The 23,036-nt window shown below is 39.4% G+C and overlaps 1 protein-coding gene across 1 annotated transcript; it reads right to left on the reverse strand.

Annotated features, from left to right (window-relative positions):
* Nucleotides 1-15,410: 15,410 nt before the first annotated feature.
* LOC120752823 (cAMP-regulated phosphoprotein 21-like) lies at nt 15,411-19,393 on the reverse strand. The gene is given in 2 exon segments (XM_040064471.2): nt 15,411-16,790; nt 17,719-19,393. A coding segment is annotated over 1 exon segment (366 nt). The 5' UTR covers nt 18,268-19,393; the 3' UTR covers nt 15,411-16,790; nt 17,719-17,901.
* Between the last annotated feature and the right edge of the window lie 3,643 nt (nt 19,394-23,036).

The following is a 23,036-nucleotide window of genomic DNA, read 5'->3' on the forward strand; positions in this document are numbered from 1 at the left end:
GTCCCACCACCTTGCATGTAAAAAGTGCAGGGGTTGAACATGGATGCATCCAGTGCTCGGGAGTGGTGTAGGCACTGTTGAGATCAGGCTGTTGACAGCCAGGGCTTCTTGTGTTCAGTGTCTCCAGAATGGAGGAAAATGAAGATGGTGGGGAAGATGCATTTGGTGTTGTCAAACTTGGCAGTTGAGGGAATAGGTCAAGGACTGTTCTACTAACTTCCAGCAAAGCATTCACTCAGTGGAAGGAACTGTTAAAGTCCTAGGTCCTTGCTGGCCACTGGCTTGCGATTTGTGTTAGCTTGACCACACTAATTATGCAATTGTTTTTCCTTCTTCCTGTCTTGAAGTACTGGTTTTGAACACAATTGAGTGGAATTTATTTGTCAGTTAATGATAGAGCAGTTAGATAGTTGAGTCCCCAGTCTTACAAACTCCTTCAAGTCTGATAACACCACGCTGCCACTGTCTGTATGCCTGTCAGATCAGTGTGTGATACGAGGCTGAATTTTTGTTATTTGGAAAAGTCACACATCTTTCCTTCTAAAAGGGTCTATCCTTTCAGGCTCCTCAGGTTTCAGTGAACATAAGCCTGTGTTGCTGGAGCCATCCACCACGTTACTTGCTCCATGCCCTTTCCTGGGAGATCACTATCACCTGTCAAGTGAGTGTGTGGACTTAGTGAGGCATTTTTCCATCCCACCTTCCAATAGTGCTTGCACCAGCTGCATGCAGAGGACTGATTTGCACAGAAACTACAAAAGATCTTCTGGATGTGCACCCTAGCTCTGGCTAAGCTATAAAAAGCTCCTTAATTTACCTGAGATTAAATCATTATATAATATTATTATAGATACATGAAGGTGCATGAATGATAAAATTGGCAATGTTGTTTTGGGTTTTTAAAATAATACCTGCTGTAAGTAAACCCTGACATTTTATACTTAGTACTGTAGAACTATTTCTATAAAACCATAACACTGTTTGATTAAAGGCAGCCTTATACCTTAGAGCAAACAGAACTTTGCTATTGCTAATAGTTTTATCTGAACAATGTAACCAGGGAAGCCTTGTAATCATGCAGTTAAAAATCTAAGATAAGATTAAATTGTACATTTTGTGTGGTTACAGTCCCTCCATCCACTAGGCGGAGTGGCATATGGGAATGGCTGAGACAAGCTTGTGTGCCCCACAATGTCAGGTAACCGCAGAGAAACTTAAGGAAAAGTTTTTAAATAGTGTTGAGCAAACCAGCTGTCTTAATATGCCAGTCAACATAGATACATGAGGGGATATTCCATTTAGACATTAATTTTAATAAAGTAAAAAGAAAATTTTGATTATGAGAAATATCTTGTTTCAGTATGGAAACATTACTCTTTTGTTTCTTTTAAAAAATTTTTAGACCCAAGTATAATTAGATCTTCCATGAATACTGATGAGAAAATAATTATTTATTAGTATACATATCTTCAGCATGCTACTTTACCTCATTTAAATTGTTTTCTGAAATACCAACTGTGTTTTAGTTTTAGGTATATCTGTTACCCAAGATTGTTACTTTAGTCACTATAATCTCTAATCACATTATTCCCATCCGAAAGACTGAAATTCCAAGCTAGACTTTCTTTGTTGAGCAGCATGCCATTTTTTGGGAAAGATGTGGACAACTAAAAGGCTTGGAAGTGATCTTGGGATGGAGATGGAGAAATCATATGCTCCTGGGAACCACTGGCCAGCACCAAACATGCCAGAATGGTGTGGGAGGAGGTGTCACAGGAGGGGATAGGTGTTCCTACCTTGAACGAGACAGCTTGGGTGTCAGTTCAAAGCACTTGATTTATTTATTTTACCCAGCATGCATTCTTGCTGCAATGACACCCTTCTTTTGGTACCTAGCTTTGTATTAGTCCTTTCAGAAGTATCTTAGTCCGATGTGTCCCAGAGCACTGTGGCTTGTGTTTTGTTCTTGTTTCTCCTCCCTACCTTTTGAAAGAACTCAATATAAATGAAAAAGTATTAGGCATGAAGCTCATGAACTTTTGGTGGTTTTTATTTGTACCTTATAATAACGCGTAGTGCTAACTATTTCTCTTCTACATTTCTGGATTTGTTATTTTCCTATGGTGGTTTCTTTTTTATCTTCTACAAGTGGACAGGAATGACCAATTACATTTTATTCCTCCTTATGCTTTATTTTTTTAGGACATGGGGTTTCAAAAGTAACTTGTTTTATATCTTTACTTCGACTCCCTCCTCTGCTTCTCCCAGAGGAGGAAAAATTCTTAGCTTGTTTGAGGATGACATTTTCTGCAGTGACCCACTTTTGTCACTTGTTTCTGGGGGAAATTCTTTCCTGAAATGTGTCATAGACAGTCTGTAAACGAAACAAACCCACTGATTAAGTGGTCACTGTAACATTTTCTCATGTAAATGCATATATGATTTTTCTTGAAATTAACAGCTTATTGTGGTTGAATTTCCTTTTTGAGGTTCTCCTGGCTTTGCAGTATATTCTCTTGATGGAAAGGTCTCTCCCTGTCATACAGCTTGTGTGTGGACAGTTTCTGTATGCACTTGTGGCTGTGTTGAGAGTGTTGTTGCTCAGGCTTTTCAGTGACGTGTGCTGCAGAAAGTCTAGCTGTGCTGAGGTGCTAAGGCAAGGGCAGATATGTCTGCATAAATTATTGGCAGCTGAGGAAAGGGTGAAATCCACACCTCTTGTGATCTAAAGGGAAAGTTCCATAATGATGTTACAGAAAACTGGATTCTGAGGGTTTGGCACCACTGTGAAAAGGCTACCAAACTTTTTAGGACATGAAGAAATAAAAGAAGGTCTGGTAAGAACTTCTCTATCCCCATCCCTCCCCCCAGCACAAAACTTTCCATGTATAAGCTGAGGCTAACTGAGAATACTTCATACAGATAAGAGTTTTGGTTCCTTTCTTTTTCTGCATTCATTACCACTTCCCTGCCCCATGATTTCCCGCACATTTCCTTCCAGCTACTGAAAACTGGAGACAGTATTGCTTCAGAGAACATTGGTGAGATGAAGTCCTAGGCTGGAAATGAAGTCATTGGGCTAGACATAGAAGAATTTCAGTTCTCTGTCAAACCTGAGAGCTTTTGTTTTTAGAGAGATTATATTGGATGACAAATGGATGAGTGGGGATGCTGGATGAGCCAAAGGCCTAAGAACTGTTACCTTAATAATGTCAGATGCATCAGACTCTTTAAATATTTTCTTTTCTTACCAAATAATCTTATTGAATTCAATGTTCTGTTGTACGAAACGAAGATCATTTCTCTAATCACCTTTGCTGACCTTGCCTGGCCAATGGCTTTCCAGCTGAATAAACAGAGATAGGGCAATAAAAAACAAATCTTCACCACTAATTAGCTTTTGAAACGTCAGTGTTTACCATTCACTGCATGAACTGGCTATCAGGCATTACACTGCCGTGAAAACAATCTACAACTGCATGTCATGAGTGTAAAATAATACAAGGCACAGAGTATAGTGCTGAATTGTGACTGAATGAAAAGGTACTGGGCATGTTGCATGACCTTCAGCAAGATTCAATGTTTATGTCAGTGGGAAAGATGAGCCAAATTATTCATGAGGCTGAAAGGAGGAGAAAGGACATGTGATCTTGGAACAGTTAGTGTTATGTTATTCTTTGGGAAAAAGATCAAGATGATTATGTTAATATTACCATTTATGCTATAGTCTCAGCAGAGTGCGAGTTTCAGGAATGTGTCAAGCTCTGTGTGTTTTATCCAACCACAAAAATTCAATAGGATTTTAGAACATCAAACAATACTTTTTTTTTTTTCTTTATTGTTTTGTAATTTTTAATCAGCAAATGCTTTCAGAAGCAAGGTGAATCAATAGGTGTGAATCATCAATAAGGTGGCTATGAAATGAAACTTTTAAAGAATATAATATAATCAGGCGTTAATATGTGAAAGCAAAAATAAGACAACAAACTATTAAGGACTTTATAAAATAAAAACAAAACTCAAAACTGTTTTCAGTGATGTAGCTATATTCTTTAGAGATCCTAAATATACTCAGTAATAATAATAATACTAATAATATACTCAATAGATACTAATAATATAAATAATTACACTCAATATATTACTAATAATGCTAATAATTATACTCAATAATACTAATAATATATTCAGCTTACCAGAGGAAGTTGAGTATATTTTAACAGGAAATAGTAGGAAATCTGTCTTTAAATATACTGTTTATCATTAGAAATGAGAATTCTGCTTTTCAGTCTGGTCTGCAGAGCTTAGAGGCACTGGTGCAATAAATGCAGAATATGTCCTGACAGAGGTGGTGTGCCAGGCTGGGCCCTTTTACTCTCAGAAACTACGTGTCATCAGCCCCTCCATTTTCTTATTAGATATTCACAAAAAGAACTTCTTTTTATGAATAAATAGAGTATTTCGACTAATCTTATAATTCCACAGTAGAATAGTGAAATTAAATACATGAGTAATTTCAGTGAGTCAAGCCAAAACTGGCATACCCCAAATGAGAAATAAAAGTATTGGGTCTCTGATATCTGAATATTTTCTGCTAAAGAGAACGTATAAAACGTAGGCTGGTATTTTTTCACTGCAGTCATTTAATTTTGCCTGCAATGTACAGAGGTTTGACATTAGCAGTTGCCCACAAATGTTCTCAGACCAGCGTTGACACAAACAGAGTGACCACATTTATAGCCATCTACTTCATGTAAGTCATCTGTCCTTTGAGAAGGATAACACCATACAACCTTGGGACACTTACAAGGGAAGTCACTCACTAGAGTCATTGTGTTTGAAATTCAGTGGGTTATATCTTACAGCCCTGGCTGGAAAAGTAAATTCAGATAACTGTACTTTTAAGAAACTGAAACCTCATCAATTTGCCGCCAGTCATCCTGGGCTAAGTTTTTTGGTTCCTGACAAGTAAAAAACCGTTTCTGAGATCCTCAGGGTACATGAGGCTTTTCTCCTGGTTGTTTCTGAGGGGAGTCCCAACCTGTGAAACTGTTCTCTACCCTGCTGAGGTCATGATTTCCCAAACTGATGACAAAAGCAGTACTGAATTCCCTTAACGGGTACTCATTTTTTGCACAGTCCCTGGAAAAGGCAAACACTACACTGCCTGACTGAATTGGTTTTGGTCCTGAAAACCACTTTTGCTGATCATTTTCAGTAAAATTTTCAAGGGCTTTTTGCTTTTCTGCTGACTGTACTCTGTGGCTGGTAACTTCAGTGGATTCTCCCTTTAAATACTGTGGTTTGCGTCATGTCAGTCGTGTAGTGTAAATGGTTATCTCAATGAAGTTCATTTTTAATACTATGTTGAGCTTTAATCTTTCACTACTTTAGAATATAACTTCTACATTTACAGCGTCTCATTCTATCAATTAATGCAATGTGTATTTATGTCTTTTCTGCTATTAGCTCATTCTGCTAATTAAATTTACTTAACCAGTACTTGAACCTTTATCCAGAAGCACTTTCAACTTCAGACTTTCAGCGTTGTCACATCGTAACCCTGCCATCTACTGGAAAGTTTTTAGTAATGTTTTCTGTTCTTAAAATTGTGGTGGGGATGTCTACAAATCTTATGTACAGAAAAGACCACTTCTACTCTGAAACACAAAGGCTGATTCCCTGTTGTTCAGTGGAAACATGCACCTGAAATGCACAGATATACATGGAAAGGAATCAAGTGCTTTTCAGTCTCAGTCAACATTTTTGCCATGAAAAGTTTTCAAATCTCTCATCCTCCCTTCCCACTACTTTTTGGGTGGTGTCCCAGGACTAGGGAAGTTGGCTGGGTAGATCCCTGGCCTCACGGTTCTCTGCATGATCAGAAAGTTTGGGAGTCAGCAGTCAGGGGGTACACAGCTTTGATGCCTCAGAGACTTTGTGTGTGTGACTGATTTCTAATTGAGTGTGCAGTTGGACCCTCAAGATCACCAGGTTTTCATCTGGAGGGATGAAAGAAGCAAGCATTTGGCGACATCAAGCGTAGTAGACCAGCTGGGCTAAAGATGTGTCAGTGTTGCCAATCTCTGCTTGCAGGTGGTGCTGTGGAATAGGCTCTGGGGCTACCTGGTCCTATTTTGTCTTCTCTGTAAGTTACTGGCAGACTGCTGGCATCTGGAAATACTGAGTTTAGTAAAAGACAAAGGTTCTTGATTTGCAGAACTCCTGTTTTTCTTGCCTTGTGCATCTGTGTAGCTGAGAGGTGCAAAAAAGTTCTTGTAATGTGGTCAGACATGCACTGTGGTTCTGGGAGCCTCTTGCCTCAAAGTCATCAGAGCTGATATCTCTAAGATCTCTAATTATCATTTCATGTCATGCTCTTTCTTTACCTTTTCTTCCTGTACCCTTTCTATACCATCTTTGTGGATAAGTTTTGCTTTAGTTGTTCTACAAGACATTATCTGCTCTGAAAGAAAGGGAAAGAAAACCCAATGCAAAACAGTAAAGCAAAATTTGCTTCATAATAGGGTTGAAGGAATTCAATTAGTCATCTTGGTTTGCAAGGACTGGAAGCTATGTCCCTGTTTAGTGAACTGCCATGCATTGATTCACAGCCAAAGCTGTCCATAAAGGGGTCTGTACCCCTTAGCACAATACAGACAGTCACCAGCTCAGCTACAGCTGTATGTATCACATAACACATGTTAACACATGTTCAGTCCCAGCAAATAAACCCAACGGCAACTTCAGCTGTGCTGAGTAGGACACAGTGCTTGGTCAGACTCATTCCCAGACATCTGGGCTTGTGCCACTGGATGTGGCTTCCTGCAGAAGGAGCTAGGTTAGGTTAGGTGTGCCAGCAATGCAGCTATGCCTAGTGACAAATAGTGTAGCAACTGTGACAGCTCCCCATTAGCAAGCAGAAGTTTCTCCAGAATGTCTTTTCAGCTTTGCAAATGAAGTATATTAAGTATCTGATTCAGTTTTCATTTTAAGAATAGATGAAAAAGTAAGATACAACAGGTGAGTAATTTTAAAGATTATTTCATAATAGCAATAGCTGAGATTTTTGCAATCAAAGTCTCATTAATGCTTTCTTTCCTCTATGTACTAGTTTTTAAAAGAAATGATATTTCTTGGTAGAAGACCTTTCTATTATGGAGGAAATTATATAACTTTCTCCATGATAGGAGAAAAGACCAAAATTGTTATCCACTCTCTGTTAAAATTACCATTTTACAGCTCACCTCCCCACAGAAAGACCTTGAATAGGGTTCATATTACTTCCAGATATCAAGGAAAAAAGTAATTGGTACCAGCACATTGCCTGGACGTTAATAATATTTCAATTTTACCTTGTTGAAAAAATAATTTATTCCCACCATATATTAGAAGGGAGGAGATTTGGCACACTCATAGGCTTACTGTGATTATGTGTGATAATATATACTTGCATTTAAGCTCAAAACCATTTTAGGTTATTTAGTTTTATGGAGGATTGTCTCCTACACTATAATAGATGGCAAGGTTTTAGAGCCCCAGACACAGGATCTCACTTACCTAGACTGAAATAGGATAAGGTGCAGAAGGCACTGCACCACAGATAGGATTGGTGGGGTCAGACTCTGGTCTTAGGAGAAAAATTTGCACAAGGCATAAACAGGGATAGTTTTAGAGGGAGAGGGCACAGGAACTGCTTGAGCTGTTCATGATCAGAAGGCAAGAAAGAAATGGTATTTTGGGTGACTGCAAAGGAGTTAAGTTCTGATTTTCTGCTCTAACACTGAACTAGAATTGTTTGTCCTTAGGCTGAGAGATGGGCAGGATGGAGTGGGACAACTACTGTGATGCTGCTCTACCCTCCTCTGACCACCCTGTCTTTCTCACAGTCAAACAAATGCTGTGTGTTGGATTATTTTTTTCCCTCCAGCTACAATATATCTCTGCATATTAAATAGAAGCGTTTCTTGAACAAAAGGAGGGCAATTTCAGTCATGGTTGAATCCTAAAGGAAACCAAAAATATTCTGGTTTAGCTTCTCCTGTCACATCATCATAGTGTATGTGGCAGTAGTAGGAAAAGTCTCTTACACCTACCCTGCATTTCATATCCTGAAAGAGCAGCTACTGTCTACCCTATTCAGAAAATGTTATTTTTTAGCATATATACCTCCTTTTTTCTTCAGGTAGGTTTTAAGAGCCTGTTAAAACTACTTCTTCCCTTTCTCGGAACTCAGATATTTATGCATTATAAAACTTCCCTTTTGTCTACAACACAGGTTGATTTTACTGCCTACTTTCATTGTTCCCATGCCTGCATTAATGAGACACTCTAGGAGAAATCTAAACAGATAGATTGCCTAGGAGTTAGCAAATGGTATAATCTACTAGAATAAATAAACTTGCGAGAAATTCTAAGACTCATAGACTGCCAAAATATTAATTTTTGCAGAGTTAAATAGGATTATTCCTGTTCGCAGAAAGCTGTCTATGGACTTTTCAGAATAGATAGACGTACTAAACGTATTTGAAAAACAGGAAGAACAAAGCAGCGTAACCATCTGCCCAGCCTCCCACCAGTAACCCTTCCTGCTCCAAAGTGGGAATGCCTGCTGTGAATACAATGAGCATGGTCAGGAAAGGCTGACCACAGCAAATTTAACTGGCAAAACAAACAGGGTGTATTTGGTATTTCTTAGGTGTTCTGTTGAGTTTTATTCTGTCTCTTACTTTCACTGGTGCCAAATACCCATCACTTTAGCACTTGTGCTGAGTATCTATGGGTTGTCCCTTCACTCTGAACAGGGGGATGGTGTCAGTTCCTGCTTACTAGAGAAATGCTCTGGAAGGGACACATGCCATGGCAGGGGCAGTTCACCCTAAGATGCTCTTTCTCCCATTCCTCACGCACGTAGAAGCCAGGAGTCATCTCAGGTAAACCCAGCTGGTGTGAGGCATGTCCAGCTATGTCACAGGTCCAGTCAGGCAAATATATTCAAGATATCCACATCAGGTATTTAGTGGATTTCAAGGGTATAGGTAATTCAAGATAATTGAAACAGCAACAGGAGCATGTGGCTTTCTCTTCACTTCACTTGATATGTGGGTAATTAGTTTTTCTTTGCATGATATATTTATAGTTCATATACTGATGACAAGTAGTTGTTCAAAATATTTTCAGCTCTGGAAAAATAAAGTGCTTCCACTGTGGGTGTAATTGTCTGATGAAAAATACATCATTTTGTTTGAGGAGTTTATTTCTGGAGTCCAGAGAACAGCCTAATCTCTTTAGAAAACTAATTTATGAAACTGCTGCAAAATATCATAGTATGTAGAGTAACTTAACATGTATACAACATGGCTTATAAAATAAATCCGTTTTTAAGAATAAAAAGTGCGATAATTATTTGATAGAATACCTATTATTAATAAATATAGAAAGGAAATGAAGATATATTAGAAATCAACAGTATTCTTATTTTATTTGGAAACTATAAATTGGTGTTAAAATGAATTAGATGTGAAATCTATTGATTTTAAGTCCACTGAGACTTTTAAAATATAAAAATGAAATGGTTATCACTCAAATGCCATTCATTCCCGTAAAGCAAACTCAGTTTATCTGAATGGGTTTCCTATTATTTGTTTGATTTATAAATAGTTTATGAAGACATTTTCAAAACTACATTCTCTTTCGAAACACCTGTGCTGTGAAAGAGATTTAACTTTGTCAAAAATTCTATATGGAATGTAAGGCTAATGCATCAGACTTGCTTAGGTTCTGTGTAGAGTTATGTAGAGGTGCTGCTGGATGGCTTTCAGGCTGCTTTCAGATTTTACATGGAGAATATAGAATTCACCATTTTGGGTCTACTTTTATATTTCAGGATCTCAGAGTTATATAAAAAGGATATGAAGCCATTGGGTTTATGCAGCCATGTTCTTACGGTGTGACAAACCTTACAGGAAAAGGAAATAACACTGCTGAGCAGACAATGCATCTTCTTGGGCCATTTGGTGATGAGCATAAACAAACTTACTAAAAAAAGAAAAAAAATTTTGTTCACTTTGGTCACACACAGAGCCAATAACAGTCTTAAATTACACGTGCAAGGGGCTGGATGTTCTCAACTCCTGCGTTCTCAGGAGGGCATGGTATATCCTTCACCAAGTTACTTTAAGTGTTTGCTCTGAAATACAGTTTATACACCTCCAACAGGGGGGTTTGTATACTCATAATTAGGTTACAGGGATACTTTCAGATCTTTGCTGGATGTTCTGGTGTTTGCATATACTGTGCAAAGTAGTATTATTCAGAGTTATTGTGCAGTTTTTGATAGTTAGTGGAAGTAAGATTGTTACTTTTTTTGTGTTGGAGTAAAATTAGGCACATAGTTTCCATGCATCAATAAATGCAGGTTTCAAATAACACCAGTTTGCAAGAGAATTTTGTTTTGATCACTTCATACAATTTCTCCTTCAGTTTCTCATAGTGTCCCAAAAATCCCACTTGTTGAAAATATAGGAAAAAAACAGATAAAACAAGTGTCCTAAAAGAGAAGTTGAGTTGACTTAATCCAAATACTGACTATAATGCCCATACTGACTACTAGTATCAAGTTGGAATACTGTGCTGGTAAGGAACTTCAGGCAGTAGAGTCATACATTTTAAAAACCCTGGCAAACCTTCCATCTTGCTCCTCTCCATGCTGTTCTTGATTTTGAGCCTTCATTCTCTCAAGTCACAGTTGACTTGACTCACTGGTTTAGGATGGCACATAGAGTGATATCTTTGGCTTCACAGTTAATACTTCAATGTAGCAACTTGTCAGTGTCGGAAATAACTGCTCTGAAACGAACCAAAGAGGAACAGGGGAAAATGGGCAACACGTCTACTTTCCTGGAACACTCTCTAATATCTGCAATCAGGAAACACAACAACAGTGTCTCTGAAAGCTGTCTGATATACACAAATAGTATATGAGTGAGAGAGAGTTCAGCTCTGGAGAAAAGTCTATGGAAATGCTGAACAGTATCAGGAAGACTGCACTGATTTGTCATGTTGCATTTGCTCCCTTCTCTTGGGCAGATGCATGATTTTGCTCTGTACCTTCTGAGCAATGGAGCTTGGCACTTCAGACACCCACTCATTGTGTCTTGCTCTTCTCACCTGCACTGTATGCTTTGCACCAAAACAGTTCAGAGAACTTTGTAATTATAATCTGTATAGGTCAAAGTCTCCAGACATTAACAATTATAATTTTACTAGTATGATAAGGATGAATTTGACTGCTTGCAGATAATGAAAGAAATAGCACATTAATGAGGGGTTAAAGATGTGTGGCTTTTTATACAGGTCCATTAAGTAGAGAGAAATCTAACCATGTGCTGTTATTTTGCTTTTTGATACTCAAGCTGGTGTTGGTCAATGTAGACAAATCCCTTGTCTGCCTGAGGTGACTCTGTGAGTGTCCACAGTCCATTGCTACCACAGCTGGAACTGCTGAGATCTCCAGTGCCTTGACTTGGCTACTACTGAGCATCTTGCTTCTCACACCTTAACATTCCACCGACTTTCTGACAACAGGCTGGAGGCTGGTGAGTATTTCTTTGACAGTGGAAAGGAGGGTATGTGTTCATGCAGTCTCTGTAAAAGCTGCCTGAACAGTCTTGAGAACGATTCCTGGTCAGTAATGGAAAAAAAGTTAGGTGTTGCTTTGGTTATTGCATGGATGCCTCTTGTCAATACTCTAATGAGGGAGGATATACTGCAGACCTAGAAAACTCCTCTGAAGCCCTTTCTGTTAATTGAAAATGGTCCACAATGACTGTAGGACTGGGAATGGATTGTGTTCCAGAAAAGTAAGGCAGTGGCTTGATAACAAGTATAATTGATGTTAGAACAAAAATTAAAGATGGAAAGAAAACTAAGACTATTGCTAGAATGTTGCCTAGCCTTTAGAACATCTGGGGTTTTCCCCACTCTAGAGGGTTTTCTTTAGTTTCCTTTTTTTTCCCCTTTTTTTTATAATGGTTGTAAATTGTGTAATGTGCACAATTATTCATAAAGAAAAAGCAAGAAGTAAATTAATTTTGGGGATTACAAAAAGCAACAAGATCACACCACTTAAAACTCTCTGTGGTTTGGGTAAATACATTTCTCATACTTAGGTCTTACATACAGGCCAGGTTTCACTGGGTCTGAAAGAAAGTGGTGGAAATACTGTGTTGGGAACAGCATTTTTGAATATAAGAGTGTGTTACTCATATCGTACTGGTTCATGGTGCCCAGTTAATATATTCATGCTTCTTACAGAGTTTCACATGTTTTAGTGCAGAAACTGTACAACTGCTACAAGTTCACACCCTAGTCTGGCTATTCTTGAAGGTGAAAGAGATTGATACAAAGATCCACCCATGGCAGCAATTAAACATTCTGGAGAGATAAGCATTTCTCTTTATGGATGTTTTCCATGTCCATCACATTTAATGGAATTTTATTATATTACATTCCCAAGGGAAATGGCATGTAAATAATGGATCAGATCCAAATCATCATAGCAACCATGTGATTTCCCCTTCACAGCCCTTGAAATTTTATTGTCTTCAGAAAGACAACATCACTTGACTCATAGCATATTCAGAACATCAGAAATTCACAAGACAGGTAAAACTGCTTGAATAATAATTTTTTTCCCCCTGCATGGATATTTTTTACTCACCCCTGTCTCTGTGGCTTCTTCCATGATCAGCTTTCGTGTTTTGAATGTTTCCTTAATTGTAATCCTTGAAACAATTCCAATGGCAGTACAGTTTTTCTCTGCCAAGCCTGGCAAAAGAAAAGATATAAAATCAGTATTTTATTGATCCTGTGGGTCTCTAACACTGTCATACTGAAAGTAGCTTAAAGATGGGCAAGATCTCATCTGCAATACCATGGGTATATTGCTACACAATTTTTTTTACACCAATGCTTTATGAGGTGGCCAAGCAATTTTCTTTTTTGGGACCCTGGGCTAGGTTTCCTTTTGTCAGTCAATGATATTCCAAAGCAGTGACGTATGCAGTTCAGCATAACTTAATCAGTGTTGGCTTTAAAATAAATGTTTTAAAATAGCTGAAGAAGCATATTTATCCTCCATTACTACCAGATGTATACTGGCAGCAGATGCAGAGAAATGCACCAATGCCGTCTTGATTTGAACTGGTATTGGTCATGCTAATTGGGCCTTTTCTCCACAGCATGTCTGTCTGTGTGTGTGTGTGCATGCAAGGGAGCATGTGTAGACCCTCTGGACACACTCAGAGTCCAGCAGTTTTGTACGTTGGCTCTTTCCATCACTGCATGATGTGATCTGTGCCTGCTGCTAAGTCATTATACTTGTAGCAAATCATGGTACTGCTCTGCCTTGTATTTTACTGTGAAAGCTGTAACCCTCTTGAAACCCCCATCCTTCCCAACATCCAGACAGTCTATTTGCAGCTGGCACTTTTCAGCGGGGACCTGCTAATTTCATTTGCTATTGCCTGCTTTTACAGAAGTGGTGGACTGTAGGCTCATTGACAATCAATCTTTTAATTATCAGCATATGCAGCTGTTTGAATACTTACTATTCCCTCATTCTTGTCCATTTTCTGCTCATTGTCAAAGAAGCTGAAGTGTTTTGTGGAAAGCCCAGCTTCCCAAGTCAATTTTGCATGGCAATTTTTGTTTTAAAAAAAAAAAAAAAAAAAAAAAAAAAAAAAAAAAAAAAAAAAAAAAAAAAAAACCAAAAAACCAGCATCACAGAAAAACTTCCTGGGAACATACATGTCTTGTATAATTACCTCTGAATAAAATTATGCTGTGAACATAAATCTGAACTGCAGAGCTGTTTGATGCAGTTAGAAATCTATCTAAATTGCTTTACTATTTATTGCAGTTCTTAAAAAGGCAAGTCCGGCAGTTTTAGGAACAAATACCTTGCATAACTTTTTTACTCCACAGTTAGTGGCCACCTCTACAGCTTATCAGGTGCAAAGATACTTCCCTAAAGGAAATAAACCCACTTTATTTGCTACTTATATGCAAGCTCATAGTCTGCAAATCAGCAGCAGGCTATTATTGCCTCAGCTGTGCACTTGACACACTGCTTTATCACACAGAACTACTCTGAACCAAGCAGCTGTTGCCCCCAAGGCAGCAGGACAGGCACCAAACTTCTTCACTGCATGAGCTGCCAGGATTTTGAGTTACTGATGATTTTCTCTGCCAAAATCTGGATTTGAAAAGAAAATAAAGGTCTAACTAGATGATGTTTTATTCTTTATCTGAAAGCCATGACTTACCTACACAGAGGTGAATGTAGCAGAGCACGGTCACTTCCCATCACCTGAGTGACCCTGAACTTTGGTCCCTTCAGTTGCTGCTCTCTCAGTGAGGCTCCTGCTGTTTGCAGTGTTTACTTCCTCACTAAGCTAAGAGACAGCAGGACAGCCTTGGCAGGGCTAAGGGTGATTTGCCTTCAGATCCCCGTGACATTCCTGCTGCAGGTGAGTCGCCAGCTTTGTGAGCACTGCAGACTGATTTTACATGCCTGGGTTTACATGCCTGCCACCTGCCTGCAGACTTCTCTGAGAACTTCTGGTAAAACTGCAGGTATCACTTACAATCTGTGACAACCTGGGTGACTGAGGCTCTCTGCTCTTTGCCTCTGAACAGCCCACATTTTCTTGTGAGGAGTTCACTGAAGATGCATGGCAGGGTGTCCCTTTCAGGATGGGCTCCCCAGCTGAAATCTCCCTGTCATGTTCCAAAACGTGTGGAAGTTGTCCTGGGGTTCATGTGTGTGTAGTCCTTAGTGTCTGACTCTTCCATAGTGTCCTTCTGTTCTTCTGGAATGACCTTGTGCTCCAGGTGAAGAGGGGCTTCTCTGTCTGGCTGATTTCTGGTATCCTGGTGAGGTGTTCCCATTAAATGTGACCTATAAGTTTAAATCCAGAGATGATCATGCTGATTTAAACCTTTTCACTTTGTCTCCACAGGTGTCTGAGTGTTCATATGCAAACTCTCATTTCCAAAGACAGGCAGAGACTGCCTCACCTCTTTCCCTCATTTGATTACATTGCTCCCTGCTGCTTATAACAGATTACATTTTCAGCTATTATCAATTGCTCTTAGATATAATTTAGTCTTGTTAGATGTAGGAAGAAAATAAAACAGGCCAATTTGTCATAAGATCGAAATAGCCTTGCCACATAAAACCTTTCCAATTATTACTTTTCAGTTAGTCAATAATGCCTTCTGAGGCTAGATGGAAATGTGGCATCCAGAGTAATATGAGACAGTACATGTGCACAGGAGACACTGTCTCACGTCTGAAACATCTCTGTATCCCTACTGCAAAACTAATAAGTTAATTTTCATAGAAATTCAAATAAAATCTCTGATTCTTGCCAAGCTCTGAGCATTTTAACATGTTTGAAATTCTCTTGGCACTTCTGCCTTAATAAAAAACAGTTTTCAGCAAGATAGGCAGATATGAAAGGCTGGTGCTCATGGCTGTATATTTGCTTCCAAATTAAGGTTATGCAACCTTCTGGAAGTAAATAGTTATGCATGTAATTAGAGGTTGTTTGTGTAAATTTATAAAGTCATATAACAATTAACAGAGCATGTTAAACTAAGCTGAGAGTTGGTGTGAGCCAGTGTCATTAGGAAATAAGCTCTGAGATGGATCACTGGGTAACATAGTAGATAAAGTAGGGTTAGACCTCTAGACAAAAAAAGGCAAAGCTTGAGTTCATCACAGGTTACTGTGGGGAAGCTTTTCAGAGTTCAGGCAAAAAGCTGATCCTAAAGCAGTTTTTAGGTTATGAACAGCTTTGGCTAGGATGAAGGTGAGAAGCTACACTGAGTAAAATCATGATTTATGCAAACGTACAAAGTAATCCAAACTCCACCATAAACCTTCTTCTAATTTCTATCTGGCCTGGAAAAAAAAATGGGGCAAAACCCTCTCTGGGGAAGAGAAGTGGGGTACAAAGGCTGTAGTTCAAGTTGGGGCTTGAGTTCACAGAGCTCCGGGGCAAAGGAGAGCATCTGCAAGGAAGGCAGAGATGCTCTTCTGTCAGGTCAGTGGCAGGCTAGGATATCTCACTATGAAAGAGTGGAGGTTAGATTGGGATATATGTTCAGTCAATGCTAAGGCCACAACTTGTTTCAGATTGACTTCAGAAATTATTCCACATTTGGTTTTTGAGCCACCTTTTGCCCTGAGGCTTAACTGCAAGGCTCAGGGAAAAGATCCATCAGTGTTGGGGTACAAACTGGGATTTGCCATTGTCAGGGCCAGTAAATGCTGCTGACAAGCTGGTTACGCAGAGCTGGCCGGACTGTGTTGGGTGTCAGTGCCAGTTTGTGTCCCTGTGATCTTCAGGCCTATGGATCTGGATGGTCTCACTAACTTAAGGGAAAAGCTAGCCTTGTACTTAGAGTGAGTTTGCTACACTAAGTATGGGAAAACCCAGATGCCAGCCTATTTTAACTTGTATGGACTCTCTGTGCACAAATACATAAATAAAGATTAGAAAGGATGGGTATTTTTCAGGAGGCTGAAAAACTTCAGGTAAAATTCTCTTCAAATATCATTTTCTTATTTGAATTTGCTTGGATCTTGGCAAATATAGCAGCAGCACAGTACCAATGTGTACTGAGCTCACTGACCTTTCAGCCACTTCCCTGTGTGTCAAGCGTTGTATCTTCCTGGGCCCTGGGGAATCGCAGGATGCTGGAAGCAAACCCAAGTAAAACTATTTAAAAAAAAAAAAAAAAAAAAAAAAAAAAAAAAAAAAATCAATGCTCTTGATTTCAAAGAACAGCAAAATACATGAGTCAGTCACAGAGACATAATCCCTTACTACCCTTCTTGTCATGCCCAGCCATGATTTCATTGGAAATCAATTTTAAGTGCTGTCCTAGATGAGGCTTCTTCTGACTACATTTTTCACAAGTCCTTTGATTTTTTTTTTTTTTAATGAAAGCTTTAAAAAAAGAACAAAGAAGGTGGCTGACTAGTGGTAGCTGATGAATTAATTGAATGCTTGGCTTTGAGGGCAAGTAAAAAAAGTATAGCTAATTGTTACCTGGTCACTGGAGAAACTGTTTAGCCTGCTTGCATCTGGTGATGTGTCATCATCATTGTCAAGGTGGCCACAGCACTCAAGAGTGCTTCTTTAAAAACTTCAGAGGGCTTCAAGCATCAGTACCTTGTCACCTAAAATACCTTCTCTACATTGCAGTCCCATGTTATTTAAGAAGTCTGCCATACCTTTGCTATGTTGCAGTGCTATGAACAACCCCACACAGCTCTGGCTCTTTCTCTCTCTTCATTTCTAGCTCTCTGCTTCCTGTCCCTTCCTCCTCGCAGCACGGCCAGCAGACTCCAGCTGACTGACCACTCCACCAACTCACTCTTTTATCACCCATAGCTGTGAGGGCAAGGCTGTTCCCACTCTTTGGTAATTAACACAGCTGCAACACATTAGGAGCAAGAGTGCCTTCAGCACTATGACTGTCTGTTCTCCCACAATTTCCCCTTTCTTTTTTAATTATAAAGTTGAGCATTTCTAGAAAAACATGCTTAGGTAAATTCACATTACGACATTCACATATTTCTCCTAGAACTAAAAGTTATATAAATGTTTAAATACAACACATGTTTTACTAGCAAATAAGTACCTTGTACTGAGTAAATCACATGGAAGCAGTGGAAAATACTTTGAAGCTCTCACTACACATTGGTTAAGCTGACAGCTTTGAAATGTCTGCCTTAAAAGATCTGAGATCTGCTCTCCTATGTCAGTAGACCAAGTTAGTAATCTGTTTTAGACAGTTTGCTGGTAACTTCTGTTACTAGATGAGCTATCTTCCCTTGTCAGGACGGCTAGCCCACCAAAACTGGTTGTCATGAAGATTTTCTGCTCCTGGGCGAGGGGATGACTCTTCACACACATCAAGACTCCATACCAGTTTTCCCTTAGCTCCTGACTTGGATCACTTTTTCTGCTGATTTGCGCCTCGTTTCTTCTTAGGCTTTGCGTAACAATTTTTTGTTGGCAGTAACACCTGCAGCTCTGTCTTGGAATCACTGAGCTTCTCCTCCTCTACTTCTGAGCTTTCAGGTTTATTAAGAGCACAGTTGTCCAAGTTGGTTTCAGAGATGGCAGTCTCCTGCTCTTTTGCAGCTTCTTCTGCTGTCTCCTGGTTCAATTTACCTTGCTTAGACATTCTGAAAAACTGCTATAATTCCAACTGCCTTTCTAGCATCTTCTGTTGGTCTTTGCTGGTTAAGTGCACACAGATAATCAACAGCAACATGAGTCCCATGTCCCCATTAACAGTTCAGAGTGCCAATCTCTATGCCAGTCCTTTGGAGAGCTTGACACACCACAGTCAAGCTGGCTTGCAGTTTGTCATCAATATAGAATGTGTCCTAGAAATGCATGTTACCACACAGATATTCATACACAGTATTTTAAATCTTCAGAACCACATGCTCTCTCTATTGGAATGTACAGAGTCTTTGCCATGTATTATTTGTTTGATGAATGCTTTAATCCCCTTTACATTTTTCCTTTCCAGTATCTATAACCAATCATCGCTCTGCTCTTCCATTATGCTTCATAGATGTATAATATTTTCTTCTCCTGATACTTGAGTCCCCATCATTATACTTCCAGCAGCTCACATGTACTCCAGGTGTCAAAATCAAGTCCAGACTGGCAGCTTCACCTGCTGCTCTCAGCTTTGCTGGACTCCATCTCTGCTGCACCTCAATTACCAATCACGTCCGGTGTCACTATATGTTGCTGTCAGGGTGGTCATGACACTCCTTAGATAAGTTTATGTCCCATTATTACAAGTTGGTGGCCCACCTGCTTCCAGGTGCTTTGATAGGAGACAACCAGGTCTGGACATCACTGTTGCTTCCACACACCACTCTCAGCTTCACCAATGCTGCCTCCCCACCCCCCACTCTCCTCCCAGTGGGTCAATATTGCCAGTTACTAGGACCCCACATCACTCCAGACCGGGTACCTCATTTTGACTGTTATATCACATTATTCAGCTTTTGTATCACACCGGGGTCACCATTTGTCATTGTCATCCTTGTCGAGATGGCCACAGCACTCAAGAGTGCTTCTTTAAAAACTTCAGGGGGCTTCAAGCATCAGTACCCTGTCACCTAAAATACCTTCTCTACATTGCAGTCCCATGTTATCTGAAAGGTCTTCCATATCTTTGCTATGTTGCAGTGCTATGAACAACCCCACACAGCTCCAGCTCTTTCTTCTCTCTTCATTTCTAGCTCTCTGCTTCCTGTCCCTTCCTCCTCGCAGCACGGCCAGCAGACTCCAGCTGACTGACCACTCCACTACCGAACTCACTCTTTTATCACCCATAGCTGTGAGGGCAAGGCTGTTCCCACTCTTTGGTAATTAACACAGCTGCAACACATTAGGAGCAAGAGTGCCTTCAGCACTATCACCGTCTGTTCTCCCAGTGATGGAGCTGCACACCTCTGGGCAATATCTGTTTCTCATAGTGTTGTCTAAATAAAATAAGTAAAATAAAAGGCAATGTAAAATTCTGTTGTATATTACATGTGTTCTATAAATGTAACTCATGGTAGACTTGGATCTGTAAAGCACTTACTCTTATTACATGGAAAAGGAAAGTCTCATGGCAGAATCAGTGAACTGGAAGTCAGAAAGTCTAGATTTTCATCTTTACTGCAGGCTTCCTCAGGAACTTTGGATAACTCATTATGTTTGTGTCTCAATGTTCCAAACTACAGAATAGAAATATTTACACTTTGACATAAATATTCAATTTTTTTTTGAAGAGGATCTTAGAATGAAATTTTTTTCCTGGGTCGCTAACATGTTGCATCCATCTGGGCTTGTGGGCTGTGGCATGGGATAGTTAATTTTCTTACCTGAAAACAAATACTTTCCCTACTTTTGCTCTGATGTTGTGCTTAGACATAAAGAAAAGGCATTAAAACCAATACGTATAATCTGCAGGAGTTTATATTAGGCTGTGATTTTGCTTTGTTAGAGTCTGTGCTAGATTTCATCATGGTTTTGGGAAGTTGATGAGTCACTGCACTTGTGATAGTGGATCTTTGTGGGTTAAATTATTGTCTCCTATTTCATTATATACACATTGCACGTAATGTGAAGTAGCTCTGCCTTAATTTGCTTTATCATTAATCATTACAAGTAAAAATTAAGGAAGAAGTTAAGAAGGAGTTTTCATGCACATGGAGTGTAGGACTGAGAGGGGATGTCGGTTTAATGTTTGCCTTTGCTAAATAATATAAAGCCAGCTTGCCAAGGACAAGCCCCAAAGAAATCACAGATCTAAGATTTGCTTTTTTAAAGTACAATCAGTAAGAGGCCATTCTGTGGTCACTCATAGGCAAATCGAGAAAGAACAGTGCTTGGTTCCCCAAGGACTTGTAAAGGAGAAGGAGAAATCAGCCACTGTACTTGGAAGCCTCACAAAGAGCACATTGCTCAGAGGCACCGTGTCAGGGAGAGAAGGAAGATGTTCTCTGACCTGTGTAATGAAGCACTGCTTCTCCACTAATCTCAACTGTGTAATTAGAGGCTTGCTTTATACAGCACATGAGATTCCAGCTTTTAAACATTTTTTCAATAAGACTATTGAGGCTCTTTGCTCGTTTGAATAGTACAGAAATCTTGAGCATATTCTGGAAGTTGATTGTATGAGAAAACATTTTTAAGAATATGCTTGTCTAGCCGAGATGATTTTGGAAAAAAAAGTAAGCACAGCTTCTTTACCATTAATGATCATGGAGAGAGAAGAAAACATCTTAGGGCTTTTAATATTCTTTTAAAAATTTCCCAGATGGCACAAAAATAGCCTGGATAGCTTTTCTGGGAGGGTGTTCGGAGACAGTGTGTTGGACTTTGTGTCTTTGTGAATGGTCAGTTGAAGCATTGAAGAACTTCACTATGCTGAGCTAATTTTTGCAGGAACAGAACTCCGGAGAGACTGAGTTTTAAAGTGAGAAGCTGGTCAGAGGGCTGGAACACCTGCCCTCTGAAGAAAGGTTCAGTGTTGATGTCATTCAGCCTGGAGAAGAGAAGCCTCCAGGGAGACCTTTAAGCAGTCTTCCAGTACCTGAAGGGGGCCTGCAAGAGAGCTGGAGAGGGACATTTTACAGGGGCATGGAGTGATAGGACGTGGTGGAAAGGCTTCAAACTGAAAGAGAGTAGGCTTAGAAATTAAACTAGGAAAAAAAATCTTTACTGTGAGAGTGGTGAGGCACTGGGGAGGGGTTGCCCTGAGAAGCTGAGGGTCCCCCATCCCTGGAAGTGTTCAAAGCCAGGTTGGATGGGACTCTGAACAACTTGGTTTAGTGGAAGTTGTCCCTGCCAAGGTTGGGGGGCGGGGGGGGGGGGGGTGGGGGGTGGAACTAGATGATTTTGAAGGTCCCTTCCAACCAAATAGCATTCAATGGTTCTACGATATATATAACTGAATACATTTCATTCTTGCTTTTGTATAAGTGCGTTTTGTAAGCTCAAATTTGACCAGTGGTGAATGACATCTTGGGTCATTCACCTCTAACTACCAAAATATATTTAAAATAAAGGAGTCTTTCAATATGTTTTACTATTTGCATGTTTTAACTGGGGCATATAAAAATACATTGCTCATTTTGAAAGAAAAGTTGTGACAGGAATACTAAAAACCAGAAGCAAGTACTTACCTGTTCCTACTGAAGAATACAATTTGGGTCACCCTCTGTCATAAAGAAATCAAAGTCATGCAAGCAAAAAGGAAAATGTATTTATAAAGTAGCTATAGTCTACATTTTCTTTGTTCCGCCAAAGTGTACTGACAGTGTGTGACCTGTGACCGTGCAACAAGAACAAGTGGAATTAAATTGTATTACTCCTGGAGCTGTTTTATTCCTTTCACTATAGAAACACTAGGAAAACTAAGGAATGGTTGTGAGCCAGGTGAACTAGAGGGTTTTCAAATAACTTCACATGCAGAACATGTATTTTTGTCTCTAAGTTATATTCTGATTATATTCCCCTGTAGGAAGACAGAAGATAAACTGAAGTCTGGTCAAAGTTACATTACAAAGTTGTCTTTGACAGAAGGTGCCTTTCATTTACACAGATTTATCATTGTGAGTTTTCTGTGACTCAGCAAACTGTGGGGTTTGGCTGTCAGAATTAAATAGTCTCTTGTGGCACAACGCCAGAGTTCAGTGTGCTATCACTTAGTGTTATCAGAAGCTGAAAGTCAATAAAATTTTATAGAAGCAAAATTTTCCAGCATGTCCATGACCTTGCTGGAGAAAGTTGTGCATTCAGCAGTGCCAGCTACTGTCTCTCAGTGTTCAGAGGTTGTCTTCACTGTGGTTTGTGTCTAGAGTTTTGTACAGGAGGAAAAGGATGAATTTTCATGACATTTTAAATTCTAGTCTTATGATGTGGTACAATTTAAACTAGATTATGCATTATAGACCCCCCCCATGTACTGAATTGGTCTCTCCATCTTGCTTTATCAAGAATTGCAAGGCAATAGCTCTCCATATCAAAAAGAGATAATTTTCATTTCTGCAACACTCACAGGGTGCAGAAATCTGGGTTATTTTTCTGGACATCCTGTGTATTTCTTTCTAGCTGGGATAAATTTCATTATGTTATTATTAGCCCAGTCCTTAAGTTCATGAAGGCATTTGCTAAATTTTCTGAAAATATTTTGGTGAATTAAAACTGGAACTTTAATTTGTATATTAATTGGTTTCACAGCCCAGAGAGTGAATATCTTTTCACTTCAACAGTCTAATCAAATAGATCCCATATGGCCTCACTTCAGGCTTCATGACATTGGCTACAGATGAGGTTTGTAAAGCTTTCCATTGCCTGGATGCTCTGTGCTCTAACTGGTCTGTTCTTTTTCTTTCTCAATAGGATAATTCCTCTCTTTTTAACAGGATGACTGCT

This window comes from Hirundo rustica, chromosome 5, assembly GCF_015227805.2.
Source record: "Hirundo rustica isolate bHirRus1 chromosome 5, bHirRus1.pri.v3, whole genome shotgun sequence".
Classification (NCBI taxonomy): Eukaryota; Metazoa; Chordata; class Aves; order Passeriformes; family Hirundinidae; genus Hirundo; species Hirundo rustica.